Source organism: Rhea pennata, chromosome 1 (assembly GCF_028389875.1).
Source record: "Rhea pennata isolate bPtePen1 chromosome 1, bPtePen1.pri, whole genome shotgun sequence".
Taxonomy (NCBI): domain Eukaryota; kingdom Metazoa; phylum Chordata; class Aves; order Rheiformes; family Rheidae; genus Rhea; species Rhea pennata.
In genome coordinates, this window is record NC_084663.1 from 124,809,030 (window position 1) to 124,836,000 (window position 26,971).

Below are 26,971 nucleotides of genomic sequence, written 5' to 3' on the forward strand. Positions count from 1 at the left end.
ACATCTGGCACAAACTGAGGAAGACTTGCACCAGGCCAAATTTTTGGTTGAGTGATGGAGCAGTCATTGTTTCAAGGCTGCGCAGCAGCGTAGCGCCGAGTCTGGCCTAGGCTCTCAACCATGGCACATTTGACTGGAAGATGAATTGTGTTAAATTCACATGGCTTCCCACGGCGCTAGGGTAGTTATTGGAACCTGGCATCTGGCTTTAGTTCTGCATGCAGGAAATCAGTGTGGGTGAAAATGGGATTTCCCTCATCTTGATAGAGCTGGGCTTTTTTTTTAATTTTCCAATAGCACACTGTTCTACGTGGGTCTTAAATGTGTTTTGGGGGTCACGTGTTTCTTTTCTTTTTCTTTTTAAAATTAGACCGACATTGGCTACGCTACTGTTGTGCTTGCAGCATTTTTTTTTTAAAAGAAAAAGCAAATGTAAGAGTGAAACCTTTCTATTAGTTTTACATATGGAAGTTTTGAAAAGTGGAAACTGTAAGATTTTTTTGTTTTTTTTATGTGAAATTTGCACGTTCCCCCTTTCCCAATACGATCGCTAACATTAGCAACGGAGGAAGGTCTCTTTACGGGACGCAGACTCAGTACGGCTTGGTCCGACAGTCTGCTTGTGGGAAACTGTGGTCTCCGCTACGGCTCCTAAAGAAATAGAACCAGCTTCCGCTTTTCCGTTTGATCGTCCCTTCCGGGAGAGGGGTAACTTTTGCTTATTTACAGCTTTTTTTTTTTTTTTTGTTAGTTTTGCCTTTCTTTCTCCCCCCTCCCCGCCCCAAGCGAAGGCAGATCTGTGCACCACCGCAGTCACAAATAACTTGATGTATGTGTTTTTCCTCCTCTCCTATTTCCAGGAAGTGGTTCTGTATTGTTTGGAAAACAAGGTCTGTGATGTAAATCATCGGGACAACGCCGGTTATTGTGCCCTGCATGAGGCCTGCGCCAGAGGCTGGCTGAGCATCGTGCGACACCTCCTCGAGTACGGGGCGGACGTGAACTGCAGCGCGCAGGACGGGACCAGGTTAGCACCCGCGCCCTTGCGGAGCCCGGGCGGCCGTCGAGGCGCCTCTTCCCTCGCCGGCTCCCTGCCGCTTCTTCATCCTCCTGTGCTGCCCCCGCGGGGAACCCCCCCCTTCCCCCGCCAGACCCCCCAAAAGCTGCTGGCGCTGCCTCCAGCCGCCTGGCCTCCGTGGTGGGGCCTCTGCACTGCCACTGCTCGGGCAGGATTTTTTTTTTCCTGGAAATTTTAGTAAGGTTTGGGGTTTTTTCTTTTTCTTTCTTTTCGTTTTCTTTCTTTTTTTTTTTTTTCCTGGTGTTTGTGAAATTCCCAGCCGAACGGCCGGGAAGGAGCAGCGCTGCTGGAGCTGCAGCCCTCCTTGCGCACGTGCCAGGTCCCTTCAGCTGTGCCAAACGAGTGGCCTTTGCCTCGGTGGCAGTGTTACTTCTCAGAGCCCCATCAGGCTCTTGTGGTGATGGGGTGTGCAAGTTCCCTGTATATGACCTAAAAATGTTGATTTGCTTAATTGTTAGCTGCATCTGCTCTTCTTATTTCTTTATTTATGTATTTAATGCTGATGTTGGCTTTTTGGTTTCTTTCACACAATACTAGGGGTGCTTAGTTACAGATACAGAGCTTTTTTTTTGCTTTGTGGGTCTAGACGATGGTGCTTTGCTTTTTTTTTTTTAAGCTTCTTGTGTATAAGCTAACTAAGAAAAAATCTTTATCCGATTTTTAAGTACCTCTCTGACCATCTCTGCAGGACTGATCTTAGGATAACTTTTCCTCAGTAAATGCAGAACCTTATTCGATCTATTTATTTTGAGGGCAGGTCACTCTGTATTGTGTGAAGCTCCTTTATTATCTTGTTATCTTTAATGGTTTATCACATTCACTATTTCCATCCAAATAGCCAGGGAGGGAAAATTAGCATAACTAAGAGTCTGGCTCTTTTGTTTTTAAACTTTATTTATCACCTTGAGAAGGGAGGAGTCAGGGAAACAAAGTCCCAAGAGGTCTGGTAAAGATGGTCCATTAGAAGTTCATGATGGTCAGTTGTTACCAGCCCATTACTGCAGAAAGGAAATGTTTCTGGAGAAGCATTGAAGCTAGATCTGAATTGTCAGATTCCTTCCCCATCATCCGTTTCTTTAAAATGAAAAAAAAAAAGAAAAAAAAAAAAAAAAGAAGAGAGGGAGAAGTCTTAACTATCTAGACTGATGAGAAACAGCACTGCATTTTCTGCCTTTTCAAACTTTAAATACGGGACCTATGTAATAGCAATGAGTTGACAGAAAAAGAATCCTATGTTATTCTTGTTTCACTTGCCAGAACAACCTGTATAGAAGAATAACCCCCCAAAAGCTTCTGAACAATTTTAAACACCTATGAGTTCAGAGTCCACCCTGGATTTCAGCTCACAGATGGAGTTGATTTCAAGAAAGAAGCTTGGCTTGTAGACCCTGAGAAGCTGTTTTGGAGAAAATGCATCTTAGAAATAAACATAATAATAATCTGATCACAGATCGTAGTGTCAGAACTCAGCTTGTGGTTCCCTTTGTTTTTTTCATGGCAGACTTAATTTCTTGAAAAGCTGCCCAACAGCCAGCGTGAATCCAAAACACATCTAATATACAGATGAAAGATGGTATAGTTGCCCAGAATTTAGCAGGATAGAGAGCAGAGGCTTCTATAAGGAACTACACATCAGCATTATCCCCTGCCTTTTGGTATGGCCAGATTTCAGTATCTCAGTGGAATAAATTGTGACATTCATAAGACAAATCCCATTTCTCTCTTGAAGCCTTAATAAGTTTTTCTCCTTTTAGCTTTTAGGAGGAAGGAAGTAAGTGTCAGTCTTGCCTCAACTTCTTCATTTTTTAAATTGGAATTCCTGAGCCTGTTACTCACTTGGAAAGATATCCAAACATTTAGTAACAAAAAAGCCTCGTGTCCCTCCTCTGCTTTTTTATTGACACTGACTATGCCTTATCGTCCCCTCTGCCACGTCCCTAGTGCACTAGCTAAAGACGTTTTTGGTTGTGATGGAAGTTCTCACGTGTCTAGACAATAATAACTAACTGATGTAGTATTTCATTCAGACAGTCAGTGTAAATCCTTGAGAACGTGTGATGTAACCGCATATGCTATTTTTGTTAGCGTGGCAGTCTTGGCTTTCAGCTTGGTGGCAGCTTCCTGAAGTTGAGGTTGGTGTTACTTACAGCGGCCGAGTGGGAGATGCCCCTCTCGCTCCTCTTTCTTTGGTGGTGTCTGTTATTTACCCAGCTCGCTGGTTGGGCTTACGTTCGGCAGGCAGGGGATGAGCGAGAATCTCGACGTCCGAATGGGCACTATCAGAAATCTCAGCCAAGTCCAAAAATAATAATAATAAATAATAAAAAAAAAAAATAAAGCACCAAATCGTAGTGAAATGGAAATGAGACGGATGCATTTTGTCGGTGGAGGTATTGCGTGGCTGCTTTTCCCATACTCCTCTGTCAGCCCTATCCACCGCACATCTGGCCCTGGCTAAACATAGCGGTCGCAGGCTTTCCCCGCCGGCGCCAGCTCTCCAGGCGCGAGGCCGTTGCGGGCAGTGCGCGCAGGCTCTGGATGCACGAGCGCCCCGCTGCCGAATTACCGGCTCATCACAGATTATTTTCCAGCGGGCGAGAGCTTTAAAACCTGTCTCGAAGGTGCGGCGGTCGCCAAGGGCTCTTAATCGTCTTACCTATAAATAAGAGCAGATCGTGCTTAAGAGGTGAATGCTTTTTCCCTGTCTGAACCCCGGTTAAGCGGAGTCGCTCGCTAGAGGGGAGGCCTGGTGGGGGGGAGTAAAGACCGGTGTTAGCAAGCGTGTTCGCGGGCGTATTTGGCCGTATCACCCTGTTCTCCGTGTTTTAGCTACTAGTGGAAACGAAGCCGCTTTAAAAAACAAAGGCGTACGCTGAAAACGCAGGCATCTCCTGCCTGCTGGCGAGGTCTCTCCCTCGCCTCCAACGCTGTGATCCGTTCACGAGATCTGCTCTCCGCAGCCGTTTTTGCTTTATCCTTCTCTCTGGTGGCTGATGAGCTCAGCCTTTTCCTTTTGAATTATTATTATTTCTCTCCCTCCCTCCCCCCCAACCCCCCCAAAAAACCCCAAAGAAACAAAAGTACCATGCCAAACGGCTCTCTTCCTGGGTCCTTTCGGTTGGTCCCGGCAGAATGATAACCCTCTGGCAGCTAATTGCGTTAACGAAGAGTCAGCCGGCGGGGGGCTGCCCTCATGCAGCTCGTGCCTGGCCTGATCTGCGGGGCAGCCTTGCGTAACACAGGAGGTGGAAATAAAAACGCAGCGCCGAGACAACACATTGCTCGACGCATCGTGAAGCCTCTCCTTGCAGCAAGGAAAATTTTGATGATGCCCTAAAGGCTGAGAGCAAAAACCCTGACCAGTCTAGATGGTTTGTAATTTTGGTGGCGAAATGATAAACCCATAGGGAAATTTTTCCTAATTCTAGTAGTGGTAAAAATAGTAGTAAGAATTTGGCGGTATACAAGAGAGGATTGAGATGTGTATCTCCTGTAGGATATTAGAGCCCTCGAACGCGCCCAGATCCTTCTGGGACCTTTCAGAGTGTTTTGAAAACAAGTTGTGCTGCCTTTAGCTGTACCCTTGGGCACAGAGACTGTTTCTTTCCAGGATGCTCGAGGGTGGATGGGGGATTACTGGGGCAGAGAAGCCAAGGGGAGGATTCCTTCTTACCTTCTTTTACCTTCTTACCATCCGAAAAAGTAGCCAGCTCCCATAGCCACTTCTGTGCCCTGCGGGAAGAAGGGTTAAGCTCTGCCACGATCTAGGGGATTCCCTCCTCCACCTGCCCTGGCAGGAGGAGCGTTGGCACCTGGCTGCACTTCTAGCTGGTCCTGCTCACGGACTTGCTGGAAAGCCGTGCTAGCCAGTAAAATGGAGGGAAGGAGCCTGTCAGTGTTTTGTTACTCCCTTTTTTTCCCCTTGTCTTATCTGCCTCTTTATTATTTTTTTCTCCCTGTTTTCTTTCCTTCCTTCTATTTATCACTCTTCCTCCTTCCTTGTGGTTTTGCTGTGCCTTTCCTTCCCGTTATCCTTTTTTTTATTATTTTTAAGTTGCCTTTCGTGCCGGCTGGGAGAGTGCCCAGGGGGCTCTCGTGCGCGAGAAAGCCGAGGCCGAAGGGCAGCCGCTCCAGCAGCGTCGCGGCCGGGGCAGGCATCGCCCCGGGGGCTGCCGCGCGGCGGGAAGTCCCCGGCCTCTGCTCCATCCGTGCGTGCTCTTGCGCTCGGGGTGAGCCGTCCTGCCCCAGGGTTACAGCCGGCGGGCTGCCACTTTCCTTCCTCGGCAAGGCTCTGGCTCTGTTTAAGAAAGTTGGCTGGGTGCTGTTGTATCGCTTTAAAGGCTGGGTGCTGATGTAGATGCTGTTTTTAATAAATTAAGGGGTCATCTTGAATTCATTACTGCTTCAAAAACTGTTTAGGTAAGTCAGTTAAAAAAAAACAAAACCCACAAACCAATAAACCCACAATCCTTCCCCTTAAGAAAATGAAACCAGAAAATCCTCATTCTGAAATAAAATAGAAAACAAGTCAAAATTAAAAGACTCCAAGAAAGTGAGAGTGTGTGTGTGTGTGTGTGGGGAGCATCCTCAGCATTTGGAGACGCCCTTAACTCTCGGCTGTTCCCTGTGCGCGTTGCCAGACTTTCAGCAAGCAATGTTTCGTGCGCAGTGGGGGAACACCAGTGTTTTCAGCAAGAATGACCTTTCCTGCTACAAATGCACAAAGTGCTGTGACCTGACAGCTCGGGCCTTGGATGCTTGCTGACAGCCAGAAATACCTGATACTTCTACAGTTTCTGTTGTCAGCACCCCTATTTGTTACGTATTTTATCGTATTGGTTAGGGTTGGTTAGCATAGGCCAGATCCTGGTGTGCTAGGTGCTGCACACCCAGACACGTAATGCTGAGACAGCCCCTATGCTGGAGAGCTGCGAGAGCGGGTAGACACTGGAGGGTAAGACTGGCAAGAGGACTGGGGTAATACCATGTTCTCGGTGCAAGCAAACGTAGCACTGTCTCTGCAGCACGTTAAGCTTTCTTGAGTGCCTCAGATAGTTTGTGTTACCTTACACGTTTCCCTAAGAAATCGATAAGGGGTATTCTGACCCTTTGCAAGTGATCCTCGTGGACCTTTCTGCTCTTAAAATTTGATACTGGTTTTCCAAGAAATGCCAAGATGGGCTTTACAGGCGTCCTCATGTTGTGCTCTCGGCTGTCGGGGCCCAGGAGGTCTGGAAGCCGGCACGAATTGGGAGTCAGCAGCTCTAGGATCACCTGCTTGTCCACTGTGTTGGTAACCTGGCACATGCAGGAGGGAGGCAGTGCAGGGTAGGGAACAAGCCTTAGGCTCCCCAAGTGCGTGTCCTCGTGTCAATATTTAGTTTGCGTGCGTTAGAAGCAAAACTGCGTACAGCTTTCCAGCAGGATGGGAGTGAGTGCTTCACATGTGACAAACGTTAATTGACCTAAATTGCAGCCTACTGGAAAGTACTTGGAATAAATGCACCTGGAAAATGCTTCTTTTTAAGCTGGATCATGAGTCCCTCAAGAGCAAAGAAGTGTTGAACTTCTCTCTTCTAGCAACTGCTATACCCTGATCTTGCTTTGCTTTGCTTTACTCGTGCTCTGTCCTGAGCTCACTTGGATGCCAATCCAGACTAGAGCTGCTGTCAGTTAGGGGGGAGGTTGCTGCGTGGAGTGGAAGGAGCATTGGTGGGACATGGCATTTCGTGCTGGAGGGAATTTCATCCCTAGTCATTAGCTAAGTGTTGTTTGGCAGATCAGGCTGCTGAGTCAATGGGTACACTGAGTATGCTGCCAGTTTACTTTCCGTATTTCTTTACTTTTCCTTATTTTCTTTTCTTATTTTCATTATTTTTCTGTCTTTCCTTATTTTTCTTGTGTCCCAATACGTCTATTTGAGGAGACTTGAAAGTCATGTTGGGGGGCAGCAGTGTTTATGCTTGGCAGATTAAAGGAAGAGGAACTGTAGAATTGAGTTGAATTGCCATAATCCCTGCCTGTTGAATTTGACTCCCCTTCGAGTGTTCAGTCACCAGCTCCTTGCCTTCTAAGGAAAAGATGGGATTTGAACACATCTTCGTTAGTCTGAAGAATACGCTCTACTTTCAGACAACTTCCAGTTATATATAATCAATTTTAAGGACAAAGTTAATGAAATTTATAATTAATTATAAGGAATTCTAACCTTGGAATTGCAAGTGTGCGTATTAATGACTGATCCTTCTGTAGGCTCACAGAGTGTATGGCTAAACTTGTATATACTGTTGATGTTTGCTAGCATAAAATCTGTATGGACTTCTGTGTGGACTAAACTTAAAATAACACGTTCTGATATTCTCTGAGTGGAATGGTTAAATTGTGCTGCAAATATCTGCACTATTTAAAGAGGATGTAGTGTGGTGGTGTAATTCCTAGCAAATTTTCGTAACTTCTGTGTACATAATTTAGAAGCTTTGGGTAACTGGTTTACGTGTCTGCCCAGAGGCTGGCTGAATGAGCCTTCACTCCTCAGCATGTAGAATTGGCAGAGATTTGGAACGGTGGAGTGACTTGAAGCAAAATATATTTTTGAGGCTTAACACAAACTCCCGCCTTCTGTTACAGTGGTGTAATTATTGTACTGGCCCTAGAAATATGTAAAGCAGTGAATCGATGTAACACAAATACCTGCCCCAAGCAGCCTGTCTGTGAAAAGACAAGAGGGGAGGGAACGATGCGCAAGTAAAAATGACAATGAAAGGATTGACAGCTGTATTAATAGTGTTATTTGCTATAAATAACTTTGATCTGAAGTCAAAAGTTACTTCTCAGACATATTTGCATAATATTATTGTGCCAAAATGTAGCATCGTGATTTTTTTTCTTTTTTTTCCCTAGACCAATCCATGATGCAGTAGAAAACGACCATTTAGAAATTGTCCGCTTATTGCTATCCTACGGTGCTGATCCAACGCTTGCTACATACTCTGGGAGAACCATTGTGAAGATGACCCATAGTGAGCTCATGGAGACGTTTCTCACAGGTGCGTTTGCCAGGACTCGTCTGCTGACGTTTCCTGGCCCCCAAAGTCCGAATGACCTGACTTTGGGTTGTTTCTGCTGTGCAAACAAGCATTAGAGCATCCTTGAGTAGCTTTGTCTCTGTGTGCGAGACCCCAGTGATTCGAGAAGGGAAGTGCAGCTACGGGTGTTAACTCTTTCTAATCAAAACTTTTAATTAGGCATAGGATTTTGCTGCTATCAGATTTGATGGGTTGGAGGTCAGTGGGCTGTTTCAGCGCCTTCCGTTTTCTGCTTGAAATGAAAATAAGAAACTTGCCAAATCTCGTAACTGTTTGTTAAGGATAATCATGTTCTCCTGTGGTCTTGCTTTTTATCCATGTAGTACTTGTCTTTTTGCAAGTTCAGCCTCATTTTATGCCTGAAGTGCTATGAAACTATATTAAATGTTCTTGTCTTTACACATACCCATATTCTAATATGTTCTTAGTTTTTTCCATTCATTTTGGGTAAAGATGCTGGAACTCCCTAATAATTTTACCTCCAAAAATGTTTATAATAGTCATTGAGTTTATATACTCATCCATGTACCCATTTAAAGTGTTACAGTGTGCAAAACATGTGCATATATCAGGACTCCAGTTAAGTTCAGTGTCGTGGATTTCTCAGTATCTTGAACTTCTCAGTATCTTGAATCCCAGTATCTTTCCATCAACTCCACTGGCAAATCTCTCAAATTAAGCCTGTAGAAAACACTTACAGCTTCTGAACATATCTGTGTGGAAAAAGCTTTTCTGTCATTTGCTTTGGGGATACTGCTTCTCGCCCGAGTTTGGTGTCCAGAACAACTGTGCAGGATAGAAAGTGTGGCTTATCTTGTGTTTTGAAAAAATAAAGTGCTGCTCTGAGTTACTGAAGCTTAAGGTTGAGTCAGTCCCTGTTAGACCTTGGGTGATTATTTTTTGTGATGAGTGATTATTTTACGTGATGGGAGAAGGGATGCAGGGGAGAAGTGAATTCCAGGAATATTTGCAAGACAAGTAGGTGCATGTGGTTCTTTGTAGCATGTGCACCAGGAATATGTTGTGGATTTTCTTTGATGGAAGGTATGAAGTATGCATAGCGAGACTCCCTGTGACATGCAGTCTGCTAAACTTGCCAGCTTTTTGTTCTCATCAGCGTGTTTTTGTTGTTGTTTTTTCCTCTCCAGAGTATTTAACTGACCTGCAAGGTCGAAGTGTTGATGACCCTGGTTTGTACTGGGATTTCTATGGCAGCTCTGTGTGCGGTGAGCAAATGTTACCCTTTATTTCTTTATACATGGAGAAGTTTCAAAACATACAGCACGTGGGGGTGGTGGCTGTTTTGTTTTTATGGTAGAGGAAGTTAAAAAGGAAGTAAACTGATTTTATTTACAGATCACATTATTGGAAGAAAAAGCAAGACCTGCAGCAGTCTTAAATGCTGACTTGGTATCTTTATTCTTTTTTTTTATTTAGATCCAAAAGATGAATCTGGATTTGACATCTTGGCAAATCCTCCTGGCCCAAGTGATGAAGAAGATGACGGCTTTAGTGATGTGTTTGAATTTGAATTTTCAGATGAGCCTCCCTTGCCATGTTACAACATTCAAGTGTGTCTCTCTCAGGGGTAAGAACAGATACAAGTTTAGGGGTAAAAATGGATGAAACGATCTATTTGGAATGGCAGCTGTTTGCATCTGTGGGAAATGCATTTATATTTATCTAATGTAAATTAGATACCGATACATACCTGCTGGGCTTTTTGGAAATAACCTAATAGGAAGTGAAAGGGGAGGCAGCTGACTTGCCCATGCTCCTAGAGCTCTAAGTGTGTAAAATGCACAGAAAAAGTTTGATTGTAACTGTTGTGCTCATGCTAACTAACTTCCAGCAATTGTATATGCCTTACAAAATGCCAGTAACATAAAAAGTGCTATTTTTGGGCAACATATTCCAGAGAGGAAGGAATGATGTTTGAATGCAGAAATCAGAATTCTTCCCTTATCCAGACAGACACCTTGATAATAAGACTCCCCCAAAAAACATGCTTTTGGCACGTTAATTTGAATCTAATGTTTGTAAGGTGTTCTTAATTTTATTTGATGTTCTTATCTGTTTTACACATTGGACGTAGTTTTGTGGATGATAAAATGGCACCATTACTGCTGCTTAAGACTCTGCAGCAAAATGGGTTTTAATGCCTGGACTGGATCAAACAAATAAACATCTTACAGAAGATACTGAGATACTTAAAATAAGCAAAGACCGGAAAGCTTTTATTCTATGTTGTTTTCAATACATAAATTAGTTCAGTAAACAACTACTGTTTGCTATTTGCACCAGCTTTGATGAAAGGTGTGGGTAAAATAATTTAAGATATTAATCATGCAAAAGCGCAGATATTGGTGTGTTTTTATTGTTTGGGTGATGGAGATAACTTAAGTCTTCTGAAGTGGACAAGTCCAAAGATTGAATGGAAGAAAAGGTATTTTTATTCTGAAAAAAAATCCTCTGTTGACTTATTTTAATGCGGCCACCTTTGAAAGCAGAGATGCTGAAATTTCCACTTATAATTACTGGCTATCTCTGAGCTTGCTAAACGCAACGTCAGGCTTAGTCAGGCGATCCTTTAGACGTGTGACTAGCCATCAGTACGGCTACTGTCACGCACACTCGTGTGCCCTGGGTTTATAGGCCTGGGACCAAAACCAGTGCCTCTTATCACCCCCCTGCATGCCTGTTGCTCCTCTTTCCACATAGCTGTTGGTAATGGTAGGAGAAGTGAATACGTGTGTGCCCGAATCCATTGTGTTGCGCCCCGTGGGCAGCGCTCTTGATTGCAGCGGGATTATTCCTGCGAGCGCTGCAGGAGGGGTTTGTCGCACTGCGACGTGGGGACTAGTCGAGGAGCCCGTAACTTCGCGTCTGTTATTTGAGCCCTTCTCTTCTTTGCTTCCACAGACCACGAAACTGGCTTTTGCTCTCAGATGTGGTGAAGAGGCTAAAAATGTCATCTCGCATCTTCCGTTGCAATTTCCCTAATCTGGAAGTTGTCACAATCACAGAGGCAGAGTTTTACAAACAGACTTCTCTAAGTCAGCTGTTCTCTTGTGCTAAGGACCTCGAAGCTTTCAACCCCGAAAGCAAAGAACTGTTGGACTTGGTAGAATTTACAAGTGAACTCAAGACTTTGCTTGGCTCCTCGCTTCACTGGTTGCATCCACATGAGGACCCTCCCTTTGACATCCTTTGGTGAACCATCAGGCCGTTTAATGTACAGTACTATATACAGTTACTTCTTTATGTATATGTGCTCAAATGCAATTGTTTCTGTAAAGAAAGGACACTATTAAATATGAAAATATCTTTCCTTTATATAAGAGATCTGAATTCCAGTTGGATGGATTTTGGAAGAATTTTTTTTTAACTTCAATCAGTTTTTACAAAATTGTTATATAATGTTTCTTTAAATGCACACGGGCTTTGGGATAAGTTTGTTATTACTTGGAACACATTTTTTTTTTAAAAGAACACACCCACACATTGACTTTGTTTCATACAAAGCACTGATTACACAGAACATACTTTTTATAGGTGATGTGATCAAAGTCGTGTGGCTTGTTTGGGAGATAGAATTTGGTAAGGCACTTCGTGATATTATTTTTGTTTTTTTGTTTACAGAATTACCTGCTTTGGCCAGGTAAGCACTATTGAATATAATTCAATAGTTTGTAATATAAATTAAACCATATCCATACGCATCAACTAATTGTAAGAACTTTTATATCCTAATTTAAAAGCTGTGAAATTTAGTTTTCACACATCAAACCGGATTGTTTATATATGTTTAAACATTTTATGCTCTTTATTTAAAGAAGACTTTGAACTATTTTTTCTGTACCTTGTAAAATATTGAAAAACTAACATATGTTGAAGTTGCTTGAAACTGTACATAAACTAAATTTTCTGAATTGTGTGTTTATGTTTGAGATCTGTGTTTTAACTTTGTAAGTAAATCTCCTGCCTTTGTATTTATATTTTACAAAAATTTTCTTAAAGGCAATAAAACTGTTGAGAAATGAAGATGCTAAGTGACTTCCATTAATTCTGTGCATGATTGTGAAATGAGCTCTGACTTGTTAATGTTTATAAAAGGAGGCTCTGCTTGCATTTCCTGAAGCAGAGTAGAGCTGGCACAGGTGCTGAAGAGCATTTTATGAAATCTGATGTAGAATCTACATTGCCCTTCTAAATTCAAGGTTACAAGAAAACATTGGGAGCCTTTTATGGGACAGAGGTTTAAAAGCAGTATTCACAATACTTTTTGCATTACCTTTCAGTTAAAGAATTGTGAATAGGTTCAATTATTTTTCCTCCTTTGTCATCTTTTTAAGTTGAATTGACTGAATTTTCTTTTCAGTGATGCCTGCGGAGGAAGGGAAATAGTATGAGGGTGAATGCTTTAGTTTTAATACAAAGCCTTAGGGCTACGAGCACACTTTGGGTATATCTAACGGGAGAATTCTTCACGGAAGAGAATTTCTCTCTGAACTCTGACTCTAAGAGACTGGACTCCCCAGGCTTGGGCAGGCCCTTTCTTAAGGGTCTGATCGGCTCATTATGGGAGCTAAGGGAGAAGGACACTTCATTCCTGAAGGTGCCCCAGAGAACAAAAAACTCTGGATGAAGGTGGTGCTCTCTGCTGTCCAGCTTACACACACCTCCTGGAGTTCCTTTTCAGCTGGTGGTCTATAACTGAGTGCCCATGGGCATCCTTGTTCTCCCATGCGGAGTGCTTTTATTCCCTGGTCTTCCTGGAAATGGGAGGTGAATCAGAAAAATTAAGGTAAGGGGGAACGTTGTTGTACAGGCGCTTTTACCTGATCACTGCATGCTGCCTGGCTGGTTGGAGCCAAGCATAGCTCAGCTTTGTACCTCTTCACAAGTGCGTAGCAGATACCTCACGTCTTATCTCCATGCCCTGCGGCCGAATAACGTAGCTTCCTCTTTTGGGCCAGCTCCTCCTCAAATGATCTCAAGCACGTGCTCCCCCAACGTCTCCACTTAGTCAGCTTTCCACTCTCTCTCCACAGGCGCTCCGAGTACAGTTGGGCCTCCTCCATGCTGGCACTCGCATCCGTGCTCAAATACAGTAACAAGCTAATGCTGTTGTAATGCAAGTGTGTGCCTGCCCCAGGGCCTGTCTGCTCTCTATAAATAGGGCCCTGGCGGGGAACACCTGACTGCAGTGCTGTCCCTTGACATAACACAACCGTTTTATCTTTTAGGATGTGACTTGGGTCTAATCTTGTGAGGGTGCTTGAGAGAGCATGGCGGACTAAGAGACAGAGCAGGGCTATGTTCTGTGTTGCTCATTGTAGGAAGCTAGCTTGGCTGACCCTGTTCTGAGTGTTTTGGGAGAGAATGCACAGGTAATTTTGCAGTTGACAAATCCAGGAGATAGTTCCCATGGGGAGAGGAGAGATGGCAGCGTGACCAGGGAGCTATCTTGGTGACAGCAAGTGTAGGCAGGGCAGTCATCCCCTGGCAGAAGGCAAAGTGCTGGCCACGTTTCCAGCACTGGGAACTAGGGCAGCTCTGGCTGCATCCTGCTCTGTGGCAGAGCCAGGGACTTGGCCACCTCATCATTTCAGCCTCTGGACTCAAGCTGTTTTTCTCTAAACCACTTACATCCTCTGTGGGCCAAAGATACTTGCTTTGCCATTGGCATTGCTCCAGGTTCATTAAAAATAAGGAAATAGAAATGCAGCCTCTGGAGGTGGTAAAACTGCAGCCCCTACATGCTGCCTTCTGTAGGGTAGAAGTGCCGTGTTGTTGCCAAGGGGCTTCCTTGAATTACTCAGCTTTGGCTGGCTGAGGGGATGTGCAGCCCCATGGAGGTACCTGGGAATCACTGGTGCAGCAGGGAAAGACCCATTGCCGGCTGGAGCAGGCAGGTGAGCCTCACTCAAGGGAGTTTCCACTGTTAAATGTTTACTTGATACTGGCAGGGAAATACCAGGAAATACCCTGCTCTGGGCTGGCTAGAGGGCAGGGGAGAGAAGTCATAGTGAGGGCAGTGCTGGGAGGTTTCGCTTGAGATAGATAAGCAGTACTGCTAAGGACCGCAAGATCCTGAACCCCTCCTTTGCCTTACCCACCAGGGCTGGATTCTGCACAGTGAGAGCAGCCCTGGAAGTTTCCTGTTTGGGTTATTTCTCCCTCCACGTGCTATTCTGGTTTCTTCTGCTTTGCTGTTATCTCCCCCTTTTGCTCTGGTGGCCTAGCTGGAAACTTGCGCCAAGGACACTGGTAGTGTGGCAGGTAAGGGAAATGTCTGGTCCTTGTTTGTACTTGAAGTTTGTGCACTCTAGGGGTAAATTTGCTAAAGGGAGAGCCCAGATGCCCTTTGGAAGCTGTACCAGCTCCTAGTTTGTGGGATCACAGCAGCAGAAAGGAAATTGCCCTTAAACCGCTCCCAGGGGCCAAGCTCACCACAGGAATCAAAGAGTTCGAAGCTGATGCCCTTCATTTCTGTGCTAAACATGGCAACTGAGGCTCATGGCTTGTGCACTAATACAAACAAGGTGTCAGGGAGTGGTAAATGCAGGCAGCTGCCTTTCCCCAGCGCTGCGGGACTGCTACTAAGCATTCAGCGTCATTATTTCAGTGCATACAGGAAAAAAAGCACACATCGCTGCTTTAAATTTGTACAGATGCAAGTTAGCTGAAAAATAGTATCATATCAATTCAAAATTGTTTGCAGAGCATCGTATTTTCACTTCCAGTGAAGTGGACCCAGTATGGGTCCAGCGTTGGTAGGAGAGGGCTTGGCATCACTATAGAAGACATGAGTTGAATGCTGCAATTACAAAGGCATATATTTGGTCGTTTCTCGATTTTCTTATTTGCTGTTGCATCCCTGCTAGGAGGACAGGCAGGGGAAAGAAAGTGGCTTGAATCCAACAGGTTACACTCTGTGAGCCTGTAGCATCATCAAGTGGGAAAAAAAAATCTCTTAACAGATCTGAAGTAGGTGAAAGTCCTTGCAAATAATGCAACTAGGTCCCCACACAGTCTTCTTTCCTGCAGTTCTGCATTTCATGCTTTAGCATGCTTTGCATGGGCTCACTTTGATTGCAGAGTCAAGAGATGGCCTCTCCCTGCAAGTTAAGCGTGTGATGAATCATTACCAGCGATGCTCCCTTTTACCCTTGGTTTAACTAATGGCTATTTTAGGAATGTTTCTGTTGTTTCTGATCCTTAATATAACCAAAGTTACAGGTTCAGACTTCAAATATAAACCTCTCTTCTCCATCATCTCACACTCACATTTACTCTTCTGTTCCCTCAATTGCTAAAATGGGGCTGGCGATGCTTCGTACAGGGCTTGGGGTGAAGGCAGTGTATTGGTTATTTCTGGTTTGCTAGCCCAGAAACAAACCTTTTCTACACCATGTGCACATTTTGCTCCAGCAGACTGAAATGACAGTAAATGGTTGCTCTCTTGAGCCAGGTATGAACCACAATTCTGCCACTAAATAGATTTTCCTTTTGTTGTCACATTAATTTGCAACTCATTAATAGTGACAGAAGTGAGATACTGCACTGATGCAGATTTGCATATTCATGACTAACTTATTATTAAACAAATAAGATTTTCCTAGCTTAGGAAGCACCCAGAGTAATGCACATTGTACATTATATCAGCCTGGCTGTTTTATTTTCCTTTTAATATGTTAATAGATGCAAGGGGTGCTCTTTTTTAGTAAATGTGCAGCTATAAAATAACAGGTAATTTAAAATATCAGAATCGTTTAAACAGTAATCCATTAACAAACTTGTCAATAATTGAGCAGGAATAGCTGTTTAATGTATGAATCAATTAATCAATTCTAACTTCTTGCTTTGTCGCCTAGTAATGCAGAGTACCTGCAAGGGCACAGCTGAGTCACCGTAGCAGAGAGGTAAGCAGCAGGCAGAGTTTTTTTTTTTTTTCCTTTCTTTTCTTTTTTAATGTTTTTTACGTGTTTTACGGGCCATGCCCAAGAACTGAAATTAGAGTCAAATCATTCATTTTTCATCACCGGCTGCTTTTGTTTTTTCCCGGGGCTGAAACGCTGCCTGCCTCCAGGATCGAGGGGTAGGAGAGAAGCCGAAGCCTCTCCCTCCACGGACTGGGCTGCGTGTGTGTGTGTGTGGGGGGGAGTTGGAGGGTGCTGGGAGCCACTGGGTGCCGGCGCCCACCCGTGAAGCGCGGCGGCTGCTGCCGGTGCCCACTGCCTCGCCTCGCTCGCCCCTCAGGGCCCGGGGAAACGTTTCTATCGCGGCTCCGCGGGGCCCTCCCCGCTGCCCCCGTATCTCTGCCGGCAGCTCTGGCTGCCGGGTACCGTGTGGCTGCCGCTGCTTGGCGCCGGCGGCCCCGCAGCGCGGCTCCGCGGCGGGAGGCAGCCGCCGTCACCGCCGTGTTGGAGGCGAGGGGTCTCCTTCACCCGCTGGTAACTCTGGTGGTCATTTCTCACGCAGTAATGCTCTTTTTTTTCTCCCTCCTACTTGCCTATTCAAGGCTAGTCCATGTGCATATCAAAACCTTCTTCGCCTCCCTGCTATACCCATGTTTTTTTATTCCTTTGAGGCTCTTTTAACAATTTATAGGGTACTGAGCATAACTGCATGTGTGGGAACCAGCTGGCTGTTGCAAAGCTTCTCAGTCCTCAAGTTATTTTTTTTTCCTGGCTTGACTTTCCAGCAGCCTTCAGCAGCGTTGCCTAGCCAGGAGGCCGGTGCGGCTCTTACCCCATCCTGCTGTTTCCGCATGAGTCACGAGCCGCCCTCTCTGAAACACTGGCCCTGCGCTCCCAGCCTCCCAAGGCAGGAGGGTTTCTGTTGCCTGATTGCTGACGCCCTTGAAGAGACACGGCTAAAACTTCTCCCAGGAGTGTGAGACACAGGTGGGACCTCAAAGACTGTCCTGAAGGTAAGGAACAAGGCGAGGCAGTTTTTTAAAGACTCTCTATTCCAGCCTTTCAGTGCCGTTCTCTAACAGCGAAAAATTTCATTTTCTGACATGGGATCTGCTACCTTCATCTCATCCATCAGGTCCTTTGCAGGCAGAATGAGCAAATCCAGCCTGTTTATTGTCAGTGGGTCTGAAGCCCGATTGCCACTGCTCCTCGGCTGGGGCCACTTTAATGTGCTGCAGATGTACAGAGTTAGTCAACACAGGTGGCAGACGCTCCTGATGTCAGAGATAGTGTTTAGTATTTGTAGCTGTCGAAATGTTGAGGAAAAGGCTCCCTAATGAAAATCTGATTCCAATATGCCAGAAAACTCTTGTATAAGTAAAGCCCACATGAAGACAAGTCCTGACAGGCCTCCTGAAATGAAAAGGGCAGATTATTTAACAGCTGATCAACACTAATAACCCTTGGCAAATGCAGTATGCAAATTCAACACGGGGGCCAACATGGGCAGAAGGTACTCTTCTCTAACAACCCGGCCTGGCTGCTCAGAAACCACCACCTTTCAATTGCAGAGCCCATCACTGAGAAGGGGGGAGACCAGGGCTCTGACTGCCACATGTTAGATCAGAGGTCTCTGGCTGCTTATTTAGGAAAAATTCCTCAAAGACTAAAGGAATATAATGGGTGTTAGGTGTCTGACTGCTTGGTGGGCTTCTCCATTAACCTTGTTGTGTTGCTGAAACTGGGGGTACAGAGCACTGAGGGTACTAATCTGAATAGTTCGAAGCTGGATAACTGCCTCTGCCCCTGATATCTTAGTGGAAATACCAGTTTTGAACAACTTTGAGAACTGCTAATCTACACAAAAATTCCATTTCTGAGGATTTCTGCCAGCTCATAGGCAGAGTTAAGCTTAGCTCTCCTCTGGGTTTCCCCTTCAAACAGGCCATGGAGAGGAAAGCACGGGATAGGAATCATAGAATCATGGAATCAGTAAGGTTGGAAGGGACCTCTGGAGATCATCTAGTCCAACCTCCCTGCTCAGCAGGGTCACCTAGAGCATGGTTGACAGGGTTGCATCCAGGCGGGCCTTGAAGATCTCCAGAGAAGGAGACTCCACAACCTCTCTGGGCAACGTGGTCCAGTGCTCTGTCACTCTCACAGGGAAGAAATTCCCCCTCACATTCAGGCAGAACTTCCTGTGCTTCAGTTTCTGCCCAAAGTGAGGATTCTGCACAAAGTGAGGATTTCATCCTTTTAAAGCCTCTCCATCTCCGAAGCACGAGGGTGACTTTGTGGCTACTGAGCTGCCCTGCCAGACTGAGCCCCTCAGCATGAGGACCCTCCCTGTGATACCCTTGGTGCTGCTGGAAGCACTTAGGGATTTAGGGCATCTAGCTGCAGCTGCTGCTGCTGCTCTCCATGGGGTTTCTCCTCAGGACAAGGCTTACCACTGCTGGATGGGGGCAGTCCCCACTGCAAATGTCCCCTGCTCCCCTTGTGAGCTGACTGCACTTGCTGATGGGCAGGAATTGGACTCAGAAGAGCTTCCCACTGTCCCATGGAGGCCAGCAGGGCCTGCAACCCCCCCCCCCCCGGCATGCAGTGCAAGGGAGGAAGGCAGATCTGCCCAGCTGGGGGAGCAGGGCAAGAGGGGAGGGCTGGGCAGCTCAGTGCTGCCCTTTTGGTGGCAGTGTGGCATTAGCTTGGCTCTGCTGTCTCCCGCAGCTTCCCTCAGGGAGATGGGCCAGCATGTTGTGTGCGTCTGCAGCCCGGATGCTCAGAGCAGCCACCAGCTCCTGATGTAGCAGTTAGCAGCCCCGTGACCAAAAGTGTCTGGTCCCCAAGGGGTTACCTCTGTTGAAATGGCTGCCGTGCCCAAAGAGCCAGTGTGCCTTTGATTACCACTGCTTTCAAAGGCTGAGAAGTGAGCTTGATTAGCAGAGTCAACAAAGAGATGCAAATAGGCTGCATCAAAAAGGTGCATTGTTAGTTTTCAAGTCAATGCCCTGGGTAGCAGCAAGCCACAATTGTTGATGTTGGGAAACTTGAAAAGAAGGAAGGGTGTGTTATTCTGGAGAACCCAGCGGCTCAGACCAGCTCATGGCTTTGTGGACATGAAACAGTGTCTCTGTCTTCAAGGTTATTTAATAGTAAACAACTGCTGTCAGAAGGAAATCAACCCACTTCTGCATCAGCCCGATTGAAATGCCAGGACTTTGGTTATTTCCAGAGCGCAGCAGGAGTTTCAGCAGGGGCAGTGCAGACTGGAAAACTCCAGAAAGCCCAGTTCCAGGCAGAGTTTATTTCTACTGGTCTACAGGTCAGGCCAAAACTGCAGCTTTTTGCTCAGCCCCTGTTTGACTTGCCAGAGCTTTAAACATCCGGCTAAGTTTCTAACAATGTTAAGCTCGTGCGTGCTCAGCACTTGGCAGGGCCCCCGGTGTTGCTCCGGAGGCAGAGCGAGGTGAGTCCCTGCTCCTCACCCACGGCTGCATCCTGCATCGCAACCGAACGGCCCCTAGGAAGTCTCTTAAGCTCACTCCTCTTCGGTTGCCACTCGCTCACGAACACGGAGGAATGCAGTATCTCAGCCAGTCCCTAAGTGATGGTGTAAGACATTTTTTTAAAGTACACAGCGGAGACTTCTCTAGGGCTCAGTCTTTTTGTAAAGTAAATTTATTTGACAGCTTTATTTCTTTATCAGGTATTTGTCTAACCTTGTGACACTGAGAGCTGATTTCCTGATACAAATGTTAAAATTTAGATTCCCAGAGCCATGTACTGTCACAGCCAGTGTCCTAAAAACCCTCACCCTAGATTCAGGTAAATGCCAGGGACCCTCACATGACAGCTAGAGACCCCAGAGATGCTGGGTAATTTATACACTAGTCATACTGGGGCACCGTGATATACAAGAGCCAGGAAAACAGAAGGCCCCAGCAACAGGCCAGGAGACAGGTTTGTGTTAGGTCTTGTCTGACACACGTTTCTGGCTCTTTACTGGAGTTAGCGCTGGGAGCCTTGACTGAGAGGCTGGTGGATTCAGGGGTTAAAAACAAGCCTCCATCTGACAGAACAGGAAGTTTAGAAACACTTTAAGTGCCTGAAGGTTTTGCAGTATTGCCGACTGATCAAATAAAAATACCTGAATCATAAATCAATGTAATTTAAAGCAGATTTGTTTAGAAATTGCAATCGGACACTAAGGGACTTATCCAAATCACTCCAGCTTGCCATGAGCCCCAGCCAACAAAAGTGTATGCTCCTGGGTTAGGTGATGTGGGTTACAGGTGTGCTGCCTCCTGTTTAAATCAGACCAAGGCGAGGGCAAGCTGCTGTGGCACGAGGGACTGGGCTGGTGCCCGAAGTGCAGAAGGACTTGGCTGCCTGCTGCCTCCGGGCTGCTGCCTGGCATTGGCCCCGGGCAGCCGGAGGAGCAGGCGCACACGGTGTGGGCTGCAGTGCACTGTAAGGTCTCAGAGCAGCCCAGCGTGTCGGGGACCACAGCCTGTCCCAGCAGCGATGGTCAGGCTGGGAAGTCCATTCCTTTGCTCCACTGGGCACAATTTTAACCGGGAGGCTTCACTGTGCTCTGCCATCACCTGCTGCCTCTCCTGCTCAGCACGTGGCATCATGCCATGGCTCTTTCTCAGCCCCAAATACCAGATGCAGGGTGTCAAGGAGACATTACAATTCCTCAAGGTTGGGGTGTGCATGTGTGTGTGTGTAGGCACGCGTGCGTGCATCTGTGTGTACGCACGCAGGCAGGTTGGCAGCTTATGCCTAGCCACAGCCTTGCAGGAGATCCTGTGGCTGAATGACATCTCTTTCAATAGAAGCACCCAGCATGTGAGTCAGAAGGGGAAAATTCATTCCCTGTTCCCATCGGGGCTGCAGTCATCCTGCAAACACACAAGGTTTCCTTAAAAAAAAAGAGAGGAAAAAAAAAAAAAAAAAGAGAACGAGAGAAGCACCTGAGAGCTTGGAGCTTGCAAAGCAATACTATAGTGCTATTTATTATTTTTTTATCATAGATCTTCCTCCCTCACCCTACTGTGATTTGCATACCTGTTAATCCTCTCTCTTCTGCAATAATTCTGGGAAGGGGAGGGAAATAATACCTGAGGAATAACTCCTTGACTCTAAAGCTTTATAAGACCCTGCATGCCATCACTCTCAGAGCACAGATCTCCAGCAAGAGACTGGACATCCTAAGAGCCACATGCTAGCTATAAGCCCCAAGGCTAGTCAAACTTCTTGAGCACATGAAACTGAGCTCTGCTAGTCCCAGATTGCTCTTCCTCTAGAAACCTCATCCCAGCAAAAATTTGCCTTTAAAAAGTTGCTGAAGCTGCTGTTCCCTATGTTCCCTACCGGCAGGGTCATCCCAGCAGCAGTTTGCCTGCCTGGGCAGAGGGGAGGAAAGCCCTGTGCATGGGATGGTTTCAGTGCTCCATCAGGCCCTGCCTGGGGAGCTGGGAACACCACCCCATCTCCAGCAGGCGCTGGAAGCGAGCACTCTATGGCAGGCACCCCCTGGGTGCTACCAGAGGGCTAGGTGTGACCCCAGTGCCCCTGGCTGGTTTCTGATGAGCTCTGCCAGAGCTGCAGACTAGACAACATGCTCCAAACGGTTTAATTCATCACTTTTCTTACTGCTGCCTTCACCCTCTTCCCCCCATCTTCTTTTATCATTTGGGTTTGTGGCTAAACAGCACCTCTTTTGCTAAAAATCATAAAAATGGGCCAGTCAGGCTCAGATCTAGCGAGAGAAAGAGAGCAAATCCCTCCAAAAATCCCTGGAAAAGTCCAACTAGTTTTTGCTGTCCTCCTGCCTCCTCTGTGACCAGGAAGGGACAGGACAAGTGGGCAGGGGAGGAAGGACAGCGGGGTGATGAGTAGGTGGTGGAGTGCTCTAGGGAGCTCACTGCCCTTATTTGGAGACGGTGGCGTGGGTGGACAACAGAGAGAAGCATAGGAGAAGAGCAGGAAACTTTAAGTTTCAGGAGGAAACTTTTATCGTACAGTGATAAAACACAATAGTCAGCCCCCAAAACAGCATGCACTGCTTAGTGGGAGAGTGACTAAAACAAGTCATACCCCAGTGAGCTGCAACTGTGCCAAAGCTGCACTACACTCTGGCTCTGCTGGAAACAAGTTCATTTTTAAGGCCTGAGGTTGCATCTTTGAGGGCTTTTTGGAGTCAGCGCAGCATGCTTGTGTGCCACATGAGACCCTCCTTGCTCCCGGAAAAGCAGCCTAGACTCTGTCTGCAGCGGTGGAGGTGCGAGGAGATGGGTGACTCTCACCACGTATCTCTCCTGTGATACTGAGATAGAGCCCCTGCTATTTTTTGCTGGACACAGGTAGAAGCTGTGGAAGGGGCCCGCACCGCATCACTGAAAGCAGGCATTAGGACAGCAAACGCCGCATGTGAGCCAGGGCAAAGCAAGATTATTGCACGGCCCCCCTACGCCTGTGCCCGGCAGCATCACTGCACTTTCTACAGACAGGCACGGAGCTTGCGCCATGGGCAGGGGCAGCTAGGAGGTGGGCAAAGTGCACCTGGACCAGACGCGAGAGCACAGGCAGGCTGTGGGCTGGTGCTCACACAGTGTGTAGCCTGGAGGCACGCTGGGGCAATCCTTTGACAGGCTCGTTGCTGGCTTTTGACATGGCTTGCTTAATCAGGCATTTACAGCAAGGTCTAGGAGGTTCCTCTTTCTGGACTATATTAAGGCGTGCACAACGGCTTGAGGGTGGGGGTTAGAGGACAGCAAGAAATTGTGAAAGAGTAGCATGCCAGAGCCCGCAAGTAACTAAGGCTTCTTGGCAGCGTTTCAGAAAATGGGGTGGTCCAGTTAGGGAGTTCAGGAAATTGTCTGAGCTAGATTAAACATTTTGTAAAACCTTCTGGGTGCTTGAGAGCTGACTTGAAAGTTGGCAAAGTTAAATAAAACAAAAGTTAACGCACTCCTCTCAATTTATTTTGTTACAGGGCTCGTATACAGTCAGTCTATTTCTCATTATTTTGAATGCCCTTTTCCATCTGAAGGCACGAGGATCTGCACAGCAAAATCCTGGGTCTACTTCACAGTGGTGTGGAAGGCCACAAGTGACACAGAAGAGCTTTCGTACACATTTCCAAAGCCATAAATAACCTTTAGACATAAAACTGGATTTATCTCTAATTGGAGCCTGGGTGTCTCTGTGGGTCTGTGGTTCACTGCTGTCTTACTTCAGTCCCAAATCCATGAAATGTCCAAAAGTCAACAGTGTACCCTGACCCCACAGCTGTTTTCCAGGAGCTGTCCTGGAGAAAGCTGTCCTTTCTCCTCCTCTGTCCTGGAGGAGAAAGCGCTGCCACGGTTCGGGCAAGAGAAGCACCAGTCTTCCCTGGCAGACCTCAAAGCAGCCTCTGGCACAGCACGAGAGTAACAATGAAAACAACGATGGGGCTTCTCTTCGGGGAGGATAGAGGTGCCAAGCCATACAGTGCCTGAGCAGAGCAAGAACTGCTCTGCACTTGTGCCTGGCATGGGCAACTTCTGAGAAAGCAGAGTTCAGGTAGGCAACTCCGCTTTCCTTCAGAGTGAAAGTGCTGTGTGAGCTATTCAGAGCAAAGGAGTCCCACTGGTCGCGTAAGCTGCGGAGGACAAGATGCTGCACAGCAAACCCACACCCTGCATGCATCTCCCTTGTGGAAATGGAGCCCCCGAAAGAAAAAAAAAGATGCCAGTCTGGGAATTTACCTGCTACGGTCTGTTGGGGAAAGTTTCTACCAGTGAAATAAGAAGCAGTATCAGGCACAGAGCAGATGTCCGCAGCTTCCTCGCTCCATGGAAATAAGGAAGTAAGGAACCCATTTAGACAAGCAGTCCCACATAAATCTTAGCCCAACTTTTCTTGCCTGCGCCAGATTCCATATGATCTCTGTAAAGGGTAAATTGAACTCTGCTTCATTGACGGAGCCCAGTGCTATTAGTTATACCTGTCTTTAGAGCAGAGCTGCTTTGGGTGAGAAAAGAAAAGCAGGATGGCCCCAGGAGAGAGAGAAAAATCAGAACATAAATGCAGGTATCAAAGCAGAAAAATGCAGAGAGCGGTAGTAGCCCAGGGTATGTTGGAGAAGAAAACAAACTCTTATCACAGTAAGAGCAGAGGAAGCCATCCCACTGAAGGGAGGAGACAAGGACGACAGCTGACATCCTGCAGAGAGAGAATCTAAGGTCTGGGGGAGGGAGAGCACAGCCCCAAAGGCATGGCATTGGGAAAGATGCAGCTCTTAAAGACACAGATTCGTGGAGCACTTCTGCTGACAGGCAGCCTGAGCCAGCCAGACAAACTAGCAATTACCAGACAGTTACGGAGACTGCGAGCAGGTGTGTCAGCATGGGTATTTTTAAATGGTGCAGTTTACAGATTCCTTGCCATCCACAAAGTCCCAAGAGAAAGTGAGAGTCTAAACACCCACCTGGAATCTGTTCTGATGAAAATGAATTATTAAAAGAAATGGAGATTTATTGGCTTTTAAAAAATTTATTAAGGGGGCATGGAGAGTAACACTGCACCAGCAATGTCAAAGGCTGAATAAAGTTCTGCCTTTGAAGGAGGTCTGCCACAGGGAGAAGCTGGTAGCTTGACCCTGACCATGTAGTGGTCAAAAGCATGCCAGCTCCCACTCAGGGCCCAGTCCTTTTTGGCAGATTTCTAGCATCTGAAGAACAATGCAGATAGACCAAGCAGAAAAGCTAACAATGCTTCTCCTTTCAGCACAGAAGCTATTTGGCAGTCGCAGGTTATGAGAACTTTGGCTAAGATCTTCATATGCCAGGGAAGCCTGTTTGCTCTGCTTTTCGAAGGAACAACCTCAGACCCACCCTCAGACATTTGATTTCTAAGATATCCCTTTTTGAAGACAGGAATTGAGAAGCGTGCTCTGACTTCTGGCAGAGGCGGAGTGATGCTGTGGTGGCTAGGGAAGGAAGAATGATCCAAGAGAAGTTTCCTAGGAGTGAGTCAGAGAGGGAAGAGACTGGGATGGAACCGGTAAAAGTAGCTTAGGGGAATAAGGACAAGTCTTAAAATAAAACGTTCTTTGTGTGAAGAGGCTAGAAGAAGCTAGAGTAGCACTACTGAAATAAAGCTAAAAGTGAAGACAAGGAAGACGAAGCAAAGGGGGAACACAAAAAGAAGAGCCTGCCTGTCATTGTACTTTATGCAGCATTTTAACCCCAGGACTTAGTGGAGGGGTTGCTGTTTCTAGAAGTCTGTCAATGTTGCCTGCACTAAAAGGTGGGGATTAAGCCACTTCTCACCATATTGTGATTCCAAAATTAAACACAATTTTCCTGCTACCAGTTAAGTTGATACATGTCAGAAAAGGGATGCTTGAGGAAGGGGAAGTAAAGACAAATCTCTGAGCTTTGATGCACACAAAAATCTCCTTCCTTACAGCTTGTTTATGGCTGGATATAAGATGGAAAATTATCAGTGTAACCTTCAGAAAGCTGGTTGCAAGAACATTTCCCCATTAATACTGCTACTGGGATTGTGATTGCATTATGCTAGCCACAGCTGGCCAACTAGCAAAGCTGAACTGTAGACGAACTCTGTATAAAACCGTTTTGTGCTGTCTGCTGCCTGAAATTTGGATCTTAGTAGGAAAGATGTTGAAGACAGCTCAGGAGTCTATGATCTTGCTCTGCTTAATGACTGAAATTCACCTGTCTGTGTTCAGACACCAGGTGTGAGACTCACCAGGCAAACAAGTGCACAGCACTTGCTTGCAGGTAGAACGGTGAACTTGTGTCACACACACTGTCAAAAATGTATACCCAAAACCAACCTGTTAGTCAAAAGCATTTGTGTACATTTCTCTGTGTCAACCTCTCAACTTGATTATGCTCAAGGTACACTGCAGCACAAAGAAGAAATGTTTTCTAAAATGTATTTACTTTGCCCACCTCTGATATTAGTGACACTCTGATAAGTACTTTTTGGTAAACTCACTTATTGGAGATGGTAAGGAGTGAAAATTCTTACTTGCGCCACTACCCTGTGAAATACCACGAGACAGTGATTACTCTACGACTTTGGATTCTGCCCTTTAGTGCTGAAACCTATGAAAATGAATGTAGCCATTTGTCTTGTTACTTCTCCCTCCTTCTCCGGGGCATCTGCCACGTGAGCAAATTACAATTAGAATGAAAAGGGCTAAAACAGCATCTCCTCAGACTTCCTGCAGATCCATCCCTGCTTCTCCCCTGCTGTAGATCTCTGACCATCCACTTCTGCACAGGAAGGGAGAGAGAACTCCCTGCTCTGACTACATCTTGAGTTTTCTTTTGAACTTTTATTTTTCCTGCCAGTGGTTGAATGTCATTTCATGCACATAACATTTCATTCATTTACGTAACGCTGACGCTAGCCACACTGTTCTAAATGCAACAGAAGCAATTTGCTCGTCATGTTGATTTATTGTAAAAGCTGGTGTCTTTTCTTGATTAAGATGTGTGTTTTTGTTTATTTTGCTCCACAAAGATGTTCAATGACATTTCAACTGCATGGAATTGTAGCTGAGTCCAGAGAAAGGTGACTTGGAGATCTGACAAAAGCTGCAAGGGAAATCCCTCTCTGACCCCTGTAGCTGTGGTTTACAAACCAGATGGTAACTTTTATGTATGGATGGCCTTTAACCACACTAAGACACACATTTGCAGAAGACCTAACCTGCTGATACAGGCCTTGTATTTGTGAACAAGCTTGTCAAAAAAAAAAAAAAAGTTCCCTTCTAAAGTGTGTTTCGCTGGAAACTATGTCAAAATCAAGTCCAGTCGTTATATTAAAAAAAAAAAAGATAAACTTTTCCCCAATTCTCT

General features: G+C 46.0%; 1 protein-coding gene across 6 annotated transcripts in view; it reads left to right on the top strand.

Moving 5' to 3' along the window:
* Positions 1-12,042, top strand: part of BCOR (BCL6 corepressor) — an 81,568-nt gene extending 69,526 nt beyond the window's left edge. For 4 of the 6 annotated variants that reach the window (XM_062599780.1, XM_062599770.1, XM_062599762.1 and 1 more), the window contains 5 exons: positions 861-1,027; positions 7,979-8,124; positions 9,312-9,389; positions 9,601-9,751; positions 11,086-12,042. In XM_062599780.1, the coding sequence (XP_062455764.1) occupies positions 861-1,027; positions 7,979-8,124; positions 9,312-9,389; positions 9,601-9,751; positions 11,086-11,380 (837 nt within the window). In that variant the 3' untranslated portion in view covers positions 11,381-12,042. The remainder of the gene's footprint in view (positions 1-860; positions 1,028-7,978; positions 8,125-9,311; positions 9,390-9,600; positions 9,752-11,085) is intronic. The other 2 variants (XM_062599788.1, XM_062599798.1) reach the window with 1 other exon arrangement.
* Positions 12,043-26,971: the final 14,929 nt, after the last annotated feature.